Here is an 11,461-nt window from a genome sequence, read left to right on the forward strand (position 1 = left end):
CCTAATCAAAAGGCAAGGACATGCCATAACTTTTTGTAAATGTTCAAGGGTTGGAAATGTAACATAACATTTATGAAATCAACACATGAGAGTGTTGACCAGTCAAAGTGGCATTAAAAGCAAAGATTAGTTTGAATGAGACGTGCATTGACCGATGTTTTTGACCAAATTTATTGACTAGTAATTCATCACTTAACCATAAAGCTAATCATGCTTTTTTAGAAATAACACATTTCATAAAAACCAAAGATAGAATAAAATAGAGTAAATCGAACCATATTAAATCAACATATGAGCTAGAAATTAACAAAACTAGAAGAAATTTGACAAATTAATGGTAAAAATATTTTGGAAGGTAACTTTGATATTTTGATTTTCCTTTAGTTATTTAATATAAAACAAAATATAATAAAATGTCAACTTGAAAACATGCTTGAAATGATTTGGGGAAAGGGGGTTTTGAACTTTTTATTCTTGTAAAACGTTTGTTCTTAAATAAAATAATTGACTTCAAAATACTAATATGTTTTATTTAAATTGGTTAAGTTTCTTTAATACAATATCCATTTATATGCAAGTGATTGAAAGAGATGCTTGTTTTGAAATGTAAAGTCAATTACGATGAACTCGACCAACAATAAAATAATGATATCATACTTTGTCTCTATTTAATCATATTTTAATCTTCATATTGTGAGAGAGAGTAAAATAAAAACACAAGATTTCTAGAGATAAAGAGAGAGACCCTTAATTAGGAATAATTACAACTACCAATTAAACTATTAAACTTTAAACTATTATAATTTATAAACATGAAAAAAAAGATTAAAAATATATTATTATATCATGAAGAAGAAGAAGAAGAAGTAGTTGATTCAAACTTGTAGTGCTTATCTACGGCAACCGAGACATCCCAGGTGCAACTCAGACCCTCCGGTAAGATAACAAGGTCGCCGGCACCGAACTCCGATATCACCTCCGACGAGTTTTTCCGGTAGACTTTCACTTTGCCTCTGAGTAGATAACATGTCTCTTGTGCATCAAACTTCAACTGGTACTTTCCGGGAGAGCATCCCCACCTTCAAAATTAATATTATAAGTTAATATAATAATATGAATGATCTATCCATGAAACCCTAATTATATATTCTTGAATCTTGTATGTATGATGAGTGCAATTATACATGCACAAAGTACAAGTTCTAGGAGAGAGAGAGAGAGAGAGAGGGGGGGTTTACTTGGGCCAAGATTTGATACCGAGTTCAGAAAGATGAGATTCAGAAGGGTTTTTGTGAACAATTATGGTTAGATCTGAGGAAGACTCTCCTGCCATTAAACAAGTTCAAGATTCACACACACACACACACTTGTTTGATCAATCTGAGTTTGCACACTACGTGTGTGTATGTACTATGTGGGTGTGGATATATATAGATGGGTAGGGAGAGAGAGAAATTTAAGAGAGAGAGAGAGGTTGATGTGTAAATTAGGTTTTACGAAAAAGTGTATAAAATATAAATGTTTTATGACTTGATGGCACTTGTTTTGTTCAACAAAAGATATATTTTTATCACAATAGGTTTATGATGTAACAAATTTAATAAGCTTTATAAAAGCCTAAGATGGTTAATAACTTTGTTAATATATTTATTTGTATATTTGATAATTGTAGAAAAGAATAAAAGTTGTCGTCTAAACGACGTGATATACCATATCAATGAGGAGTTAGGCGACAAATGATCTTCTATCACGTTTAGCTCGTATATCTCACCTCATTACATGAATAAATTTCTATGAGTTCTTACGTAACACTTTTTTCATCGTGTCTGATACATCAATTCATGAATTTAGACAAATATAGAAACCAAATCACCGGTTTTATAGGTTCTCATCACCGGTTTTGCTTAGCGAATCCGTGTTGCGTATTCTCCAAAATATGTGTGTTTTGCTACAATTAATGCATGAATATTCTATTGATGACGGCGATCCAAGTATATCGGAGCTTTATACAATCACAAGATCAATTTTTTTGAAAGATAAATTTCATTAACAAACAGGCACACCTCAAACCAAGGCATCCAACCACAAAACAACGCACATTACATAATTACAAATTTACACCAATCGCACCAAGTAATTGTATTACCATTTATCCTGCTCTTAAACCACAGAAAAACCAAAGATTTTATTTCACTAATAATGTCTTCAATCCTAGCTTCTTTGTTATTAAAAGTAACCTCGTTCCTCGCCTTCTTAGAACCATTCAAACCGACATGTTCATGAATACGCAACAAATCCTTGAACTCAAAGAAGTACATGTTCGGAACATTACAACATCTACTAACATGATTCCATACCATAGTTGCAAAGTAACAAGAAGTAAAAATATGGTTAACTATTTCTTCTCCCTCACTGCATAGCTTGCAACTATCGTCTTCTAAAGTAATGTTTCTGATCTTCAAAGCTTCAGCAGTGGCAATTCTGTTCATGCCAGCTCTCCAAACAAAAATGTTAGATTTTGCCGGAAGCCATTCGCATCAACAATATCATCCCGAACCTTGCTACTGTCGAGCACCCGTTTCACCGCCCCAACACTGAAATTCTCGTCTTTGCTGCCAATCCACTTCCAAGAATCCCGGTTAGTCGTAAGAGAAATGTTATAGAGCAAGTTGCACAGCCCAAGCAGTTCGTTTACTTCCAGGCCTGTGGTGATCGGCCTCTTCCAAACCCAAATGTAACTAGTCCCATTTTTTTCCTGTTTTAACTCGCTCATCAACTCTGCACCTCTTCTCCGATTCCACATTAAAGATCTCCGAAAATTTATCTTTGAGAGGCTCGTTACACAGCCACAGATCTAGCCAGAATGTCGTATCTTCCCCATTTCCAACGACACTTCTAAAGAAATTCCTTAATGGCGTGCCTTCAATTTTTGTTTTGGATAGAACACTGGCAATGTTATTCCACACTCCACCCATGGTTTTTCTAACCGGAATAAATTCCCAACATAGTCTTGTGTTATGAATAGCTTCGATGACTTTCGTCCATAGCTTACCCTTATCCGATTTGAATCTCCAACCCCACTTCGCAGGCAAGGAGATATTGATATTCCTCAACTTGCTTTGCCCGAGCCCTCCATTCTTCTTCGGAATAGTCACCTTCTCCCAAGCCACCCAATGAATGTCACACCCCGATATTCACACGTTTCACCGGTGGGCCCGGTGGGGGACTATCGTGACGTAGTTGGTAACATTACAGTTAAACAACATAATATTTAAATGCACAACGGAAGCAAAAGATAGATATATTTCAACCGAATCTTATTGTAATATTATGTATCACAAACAGTTGAAAATAATCCACAGGGGGATCAAAAATAAATAGGAAATATTATTCAACAGTTGACATCCAAGCTTGCGAGACTTATTGTGGACGCTAGGAGAAAGCCAGCCTAGTTCGCATAGTACCTGCACTTAACCTTTTTGGGAAAATACGTCAGTTTACACTGGTAAATACATTCAACCGACACTTTTGAAAAGGTTTAATAAAATTGATTTGAATGCACGTGGCACAAACTTTTATAACTTGGGATAATTATTTTAATATAATACTTGTAAACGAATTACATGTTTCTTATCTGCTCAGTAGCCCGATCCGTAGTCCGGGTTAAAGATCAATAGACACACCACATCATTTATTTATTCATTTATGCACAGACGGGTGTACGCCTACACCTCGTACTCAAGTCGTGGCCATCTCGTAAGATGATGCCAAGGATATCCGGGACATGGTTATTAACCCCCCAAAGGCTTTAAGCAAACAAAACATTTCAAAACAAAGCATATCAATGATTTAATCTCTATTCGATTAAGGATTCAATGCTGGACCAAGCGGTATTCTATATACCGTACCCCAAGCCCGTATAGGGAAATAAGTTAAAAGTATTTACCTTTGCAAGTATCAATCACAAATAGCAAGTGCGGGTAGCTTTTACCGAGTCTCCTATTCTGGAACGAAGGTTTATAATAACCTATTAGAATCCTAACGGGTCTTTAATTAAGCCTAAACTTAGACCGGTTAGTTTTAACGAAGGATACGGTTCGAACGCACGATTAGGCGAAGACCGGAATAGAATGTGCTTTAGTCTCGACAAGCTTAAAGACTTGTATAATATGGGTAAACTAAACACCTTCTGGATTTTGAGATAAAAACGACAAGGTTTGACCCGTTTCGGCTAATTTATGTAAACTAGTTACATAAACCGAACCGAACGCGTAAATGGCGTAACGGGTAACCGTAAGAGTCTTACACAGGTTTCCTAAGTCAATATGCTCTAAATATGTTGTGATATCAGTAGGATACCTTCCATTATGCCCATAACGAGTTTAATCCCATAATACGCCCCGTAGGGGTATTTTGGTCATTTTAAAGATTATAAAAGAGATTAATTATAATCTCTGAGACTCGGGTATGGATACATTAGTAAAATAACTTATTTTAATGGATCTCATCAGTTGGTAATAAGTCTTATATGACAAAATGGTTTTAAACCCAAACTATGCGTTTAATACGCGTAGAAAGTCGTTTTAAGCGATTTCCGGGTTATACAGGAAATTTGAGTTTTCTGATCCGGTTATATAGTTCAAAATCCTTTATTTATTATTTAAAATCAGTAGTAATTGGATTGGCGTCAAAATACTATGTAGAACTCGTTTTATGTCCGAAGATGGTATATTCGGTATTTACCGAATCAAGGTCATAACCTTAGGTTATGAGCAGGTTAAAAATAATTAAAAATCTTTAAAAATCCCAAAATATTATATTACATCAGTGTGTAAAAGGTTTGGTGTCGAAATTTGGGTTTAGATAGGCTTTATGCTAAGTGCGTCGTTTAATTAACAAAAGTTTTCTTAATTGCGCTATTTAGCATAACTCCTATTCTAGACCTCGAATTGACATGAAATTTTAGGGACATGTTTAGAAATCAGTAACTAAGGTTATTGTCCTTTCACATATCCAAAATTCTCGTTTTAAGGTCAAAAGGGCATTATGGTCAACTTTTAAGCATATAACGGAAATTTGCAAATGACTCGGACAAACAACGAACCAGTCACAGAGGGTCATACCCTCATGTAACCTGGTCCTAAGGAAGTCCTAAGGCATATCCAAGTTATACTAAAATGGGTCAGAACTGAAGTCAAAGCAAAAGTCAAAGTTTTGCGACTTTCGGTTCCGAACCGGGTCAAAATAGAAAATGGTCGGATCAAACAGGCTTAGACCAGTTGTTATACTTACTACCAAGTTATATGAGTGATAAAATAGGTTACATGCCTCCTACATTGTTAATTACATGTTAATTCAAAAATTAAGCTCCTGTTGACTTTTTCTAAACAACTTTGACCCAACATTTGATCTAGTTAGAGTGGGAATCAGAGGGTTCCCTTTTGAGGGTTTAATGCCCACATAATTACCAACTTATAACTACCTTTGATTCAATTAATCACTGGACCATTAATGATTAATCGTTAAGTCAACCGTTAATTATGATGGTTTGACTTTTAAGCTAAAACTAAGTAAAAACTCAACTAAGAAAGGTTAAGCATACTTACTGAAGTCCTATGCACGATTAGGAAAACTTAGACAAGGCACTTGTGCTCCAGAATGCTCCACAAATGCAGAAGGAAGGAATGAACACAATGTTGCAACAATGTGGCTTTATATAGTGTTCTTAATCCATTGAGATCATGACAACTAGGTCTATCATTGATCCTAGATCATTTACAAGTGTTTCCTAGTGCCTAGGAACTGTTAGGGGTCGCCCATGTTGCTGAAAATATTTTACTAAGTCGGTTAAACGTTTATAACAGCCAACAGCCAAGCTGCTGTCGCTGGGCACCCCTTACGGACCGTAAGGCAGGACCTTTACGGTCCGTAAGCCTTTGCCAGAAGGTAAAAAAAATTAACCTTTCATGCATTGAACAGGCAACTTGCATAGCATTATTTTGAGCTTGGAAAATGTCAGTATGAGGCCTTTTTACCCATGCTTGATCAGTTGGGTCTACCTATCTTGCAATATTATTGGGTTGAACAATGATAGTATTCACAAACGAAGGTTTTATTGAGCGTTATTTTCATAGGATCCATTCTTGCAAATTTGGACATCCATCATTATTAGTAATCACCGGATTAAAGGTATACTAGATGTTTATTAATCATGTTAGGGTCTTGGGATTTATAACGAAGTCGTTCAGAGGTATAAATTAACATGTCGACATGTTCGAAAATCCTGCCATACATCTTTAACTAAATCCGGGTTTATAATACTTTTGTCGTACATGACACGCGTCGTTATTTCATTTGACGAAAATTTTCGAGGTGTTACATCCTCACCCCCCTTAAAAGAAATCTCGACCTCGAGATTTACTGAAACAGATGAGGGTACTTTTCCTTCATCGTGGACTCTACCTCCCACGTATACTCGGGACCTCTACGAGCATCCCATCTAACCTTTACAATCGGTATATACTTCCTTCGAAGCTTCTTAACCTGTCGATCCTCGATCGACACAGGTTTTTCAACAAACTTCAAGCTCTCATCTATGTGTACATCTATATGTGGTATGATTAGTGATTCATCAGTGAAACACTTCTTCAGATTACAGATGTGGAAAACATTGTGAATACCACTGAGCTCTTCCGGTAAGTTTAACTTATAGGCAACCGATCCGACACGTTCGATGATCTCGAATGGTCCAATGTATCTCGGGCTTAACTTGCCTTTCTTACCAAATCGCATCACCCCCTTCCAGGGTGATACCTTAAGCAATACCTTGTCGCCTACCTCGAAGTTAAAAGTTTTACGCTTCAAATCTGCGTAGCTTTTCTGCCTATCTCGGGCAGCTTTCAGACGGTCACGAATCTGGACAATCTTGTCCGTCGTTTCAAAGATTATTTCAGGTCCTGCCAACTGGACATCTCCCACTTCCGCCCAAGAAACGGGCGTTCTGCACTTTCTACCATACAAGGCTTCGAAAGGAGCAGCTTTAATGCTTGTATGGTAGCTATTGTTATACGAGAACTCGATTAATGGCAGGTGGTTATCCCAACTACCACCTAAGTCAATCACACATGCACGAAGCATGTCTTCCAAGGTTTGGATTGTACGCTCACTCTGTCCGTCCGTCTGAGGACGGTAAGCCGTACTAAAGTTTAAGCGCGTGCCCAAAGATTGTTGGAAACTTTTCCAAAAATGTGACGTGTATCTGGTATCTCTGTCAGAGATAATAGAAACAGGCACGCCATGTAGAGATACAATCTTATCTACGTACAATTGGGCTAGCATGTCGGAGCTATAAGTCTCCTTAATGGGTAGGAAATGTGCTGACTTAGTCAGCCTATCAATTATTACCCATATCGTATCGTTTCCTTTCCTTGTCTTTGGCAACTTGGTGATGAAATCCATCGTCACCATTTCCCACTTCCATGTGGGAAGTTCAGGCTGTTGTAGCAAACCTGACGGCTTTTGGTGTTCAGCTTTGACTTGCGCACAAGTCAAACATTTTGCTACATAGGTAGCTATAGACTTCTTCAAGCCTATCCACCAAAAGTTTGCCTTCAAATCCTGGTACATCTTGTCAGCTCCAGGATGAACGGAGTATTTGGAACTGTGGGCTTCCTGGAGGATAACATCTCGTAGTCCTCCATAAATTGGAACCCATATTCGTCCATTTAACCTTAGAATTCCGTCCTTTCCATAGGATAACTGTTCTTCAGTTACTCCTAGCTTTTCATTAGGATAGTTAGCTTCTAGCACAGCTTCCTTCTGTGCAGCTAACAATCTTTCATTCAAACTATTCTTTATCTCAATGCTCCTGGCATTGATTCTAATAGGCTTCACTCTTTCCTTTCGACTCAAGGCATCGGCGACTACATTTGCCTTGCCAGGATGGTATCTTATCTCGCAATCATAATCATTCAAAGTTTCCATCCATCGCCGCTGCCTCATGTTCAAATCCTTTTGGTTGAACAGATGCTGGAGGCTCTTATGATCAGAATAGATCACGCATTTAATGCCATATAAATAGTGTCTCCAAAGCTTCAGTGCGAATACAACGGCACCCAACTCCAAGTCATGGGTGGTATAATTCTTTTCATGCACTTTTAACTGACGTGAAGCATAGGCAATAACCTTGCCTTTCTGCATAAGCACACATCCCATCCCGGTGTGTGATGCATCACAGTATACTACAAACTCTTCTATTCCATCAGGCAATGTCAACACAGGTGCATTTCTTAGCTTCTGCTTAAGGATATCAAAAGCTTCTTGCTGCTTAGGGCCCCAGTTAAACTTAATATTCTTTCTAGTTAAAGAAGTTAGGGGTGCAGCAATCCTTGAAAAATTTTCAATAAAGCGTCTGTAATATCCTGCCAATCCCAAGAAGCTGGGAATTTCTGTGGGCGTTTTCGGCTCTTGCCAATTCATGACAGCTTCCACCTTAGCGGGATCCACTTGGATACCACGCTCACTAACCATATGTCCAAGGAATTGGACTTCTCAAAGCCAGAATTCACACTTCGAAAACTTGGCGTAAAGCTTCTCCTGTTGAAGTAGTGAAAGAATACAGCGAAGATGCTTCTCAGGATCAGCTTGGTTCTTTGAGTAAATCAGAATGTCGTCAATGAAGACGATAACAAATTTGTCCAAGTATGGCTTGCAGACACGGTTCATGAGATCCATGAATGTTGCTGGTGCATTAGTGAGCCCAAAAGGCATCACTAGGAACTTGTAGTGACCATAACGAGTCCTAAATGCAGTCTTGTGCACGTCTTCATCTCTAACCTTTAGTTGGTGATAGCCTGACCTCAGATCGATCTTAGAGAAGTAACTTGCTCCTGAAGTTGATCGAACAGATCGTCGATCCTGGGCAATGGATACCTATTCTTGATAGTGACCTTGTTAAGCTCACGGTAGTCGATGCACAGACGCATGGATCCATCCTTCTTCTTGACAAATAAGATTGGTGCTCCCCAAGGAGACGAACTAGGTCTAATGAAACCTTTGGCTAGCAATTCATCCAGTTGTGTTCTTAATTCCTTCATCTCTGTTGTGCCAATCTGTAGGGTGCTCTTGCAACAGGTGCTGCTCCAGGGATAATGTCGATCCTGAATTCTACTTGCCTATCTGGTGGTAAACCAGGTAGTTCTTCAGGAAAAACTTCAGGATATTCAGAAATGACGGGGATATCTTCAATCTTGGGTCTCGGCTCATCAATAGTCACTTGTGCCATGTAGATGACACAACCCTTCTTCAAACACCTAGAGGCCTTGAGCATAGTCACATGCTCAGGCAGTCCATACTGGGTATCTCCCTGAATGGTAAGTGACTCTCCAGACGGAGTCTTGATCACCACTTGCTTCTTATCGCAGATAATCTGGGCCTGGTTATGTGATAACCAGTCCATACCCAAAACTACGTCGAATCCAGCTAATTTCAAAGGAAGTAGGGATAAGGGAAAAGAGTGGTTCTTAATGGATATGAAACATCCTTCTAATATGGTGGAGGCGGTTTCTATGGTGCCATTCGTTAATTCCACCTCATACTTCACACTTAAGGTTTTGACAGGTAAATTCAGCACTTTGCAAAACTTATTGTCGACAAAAGATTTATCAGCTCCTGAATCAAATAGTACTCTTGCATAGACATCATTTATAAGGAAGGTACCTGTGATCACATTGTCGTCCTGCACAGCTTCCTTTGCATCCATTCTGAAGACCCTAGCATTAGTCTTCTTTACTTCATCCGCTTTCTTTGCATACTTTGGGCAGTTTGTCTTAATGTGCCCCTTTTCGTTGCAACTGTAGCATGTTGCGTCTTTCAGTTTCTTGCACTCCAGGGTCTTATGTTCCGTGGATTTGCAAATCCCACAAGGTCTCGATTGAGATTGGGATTTTGAGTCAAGTCTGCACTTTCCAAAGTGATATTTCTGATAAGTCTTACACTTGGGCTTATCTTCAGACTGATGCCCATCTTTCCTTGAACCAGATCCCTTCCCGTGGTCATTGTTCCCTCGGTGCTTCTTATTTGATCGACGCGAGTTGTCATCATCATCATGCTTCCTCTTCTCGGCATCCTTGTTCCTCAGCGATCTCTGCCTGACCGCGTCCAGTGTGAGGGATAAGGATATATCAGCTACTGACCTGAATGTAGCTGGCCGAGAGGCTTTTACACTTGCCTTGATCTCCGGAGCTAAGCCCCCTATGAAACGAGCTATTCTTTTGGGTTCCGGGGTCACCAGATAAGGAACCAACCTTGACATTGTATTAAAGCTCGTAAGGTAAGCTAGGCAATCCAGATTCTTCATCACTAATGTCACGGCCCCCGACCCAGTTTGACCTGTTTCCGGAGCCGCGGGACAGAAACCCCGTGATATTTGTTTAATTGAGTTTTGCAGCGGAACATTTTGAACATCAGGATCGTTGTAAAGCTAAATTTTTCCCGATTATTTTTATTTCACAATTCGGGATAAAACCCCGATAATTTACAATACATAAGTTTAGTGATAAATTCTTATTTTAAAACATCTTTATTTATTTTATATTGAGCCACTATTTTAAGCTTGAAATGCTCCTCAGCACTTTTCCTGATTTACAGCAGATCTCCTGAAACATGTTTGAAAAAGATTTTGTCAGCGGGGAAATACTGAGTGAATCATTCATTTTACTGAAAATGACACATTTGTTATAATTCACAGTATTAAGAGTTTTTACATATGTTTATTATCAACCAACATTTCAAGAATAGGTATTTGTCACAGACCAGCTCTGTGACTGTGGTCATATCACCATTGGCTGGCCCAATGAGTGACGTATATCACTTTTTTTAGGCTCGCCCACCTAATGTGATTAAAACAATAATAATACTGTGCACAATACCCCACATACCGGCTGTAATTTGGTGATTACATAAACTTAATCACTGTAATTATAACTTTAAAAAAATTTGGTTTGGAGTATTGTAAAACGATTGATAAAAAGAGAATGACTCACATTGCAGATTTAGTACTGACAGAATATGATTGAATATGATTTTATCCCTGTTAACCTAATTTCACAATAATGCACACAAAACAGAGTTAGTGATCAATACAGCAGTTACGATAATTTCCCGAGATCAAATACTCGCAATGAATGACCAAGTGCAATACTTCAACTCATTTATCAAAATGACAAACGACAAAGTATAGTACTTCAACTCATTATCGAATTATCGACAACGACAAAGTACAATGCTTCAACTCATTATCGAATTATCGACAACGACAAAGCATAGCCCAATGTGGGCGGCACTTAGACATTCTTTGGGTATATTGATCCCGGAAACTGAATCGTAATAGCGATCGAGTAATTACCCTGTTCTGCGGCAGCGATTCGATATTAGTGTGTGTTTTCAGACTATTTCTATCATA

At 38.4% G+C, this 11,461-nt stretch overlaps 1 protein-coding gene across 1 annotated transcript; it reads right to left on the bottom strand.

Moving 5' to 3' along the window:
• Positions 1-722: 722 nt before the first annotated feature.
• LOC110884475 lies at positions 723-1,420 on the bottom strand. Its single transcript, XM_022132185.2, has 2 exons — positions 1,239-1,420; positions 723-1,079 (listed from the first exon to the last, which is right to left on the bottom strand). The coding sequence occupies exons 1-2, from the start codon at positions 1,331-1,333 to the stop codon at positions 845-847; spliced, it is 330 nt and encodes a 109-aa protein (XP_021987877.1). The 5' UTR covers positions 1,334-1,420; the 3' UTR covers positions 723-844.
• Positions 1,421-11,461: the final 10,041 nt, after the last annotated feature.

The sequence above is a fragment of the Helianthus annuus genome, chromosome 6 (assembly GCF_002127325.2).
Source record: "Helianthus annuus cultivar XRQ/B chromosome 6, HanXRQr2.0-SUNRISE, whole genome shotgun sequence".
Classification (NCBI taxonomy): Eukaryota; Viridiplantae; Streptophyta; class Magnoliopsida; order Asterales; family Asteraceae; genus Helianthus; species Helianthus annuus.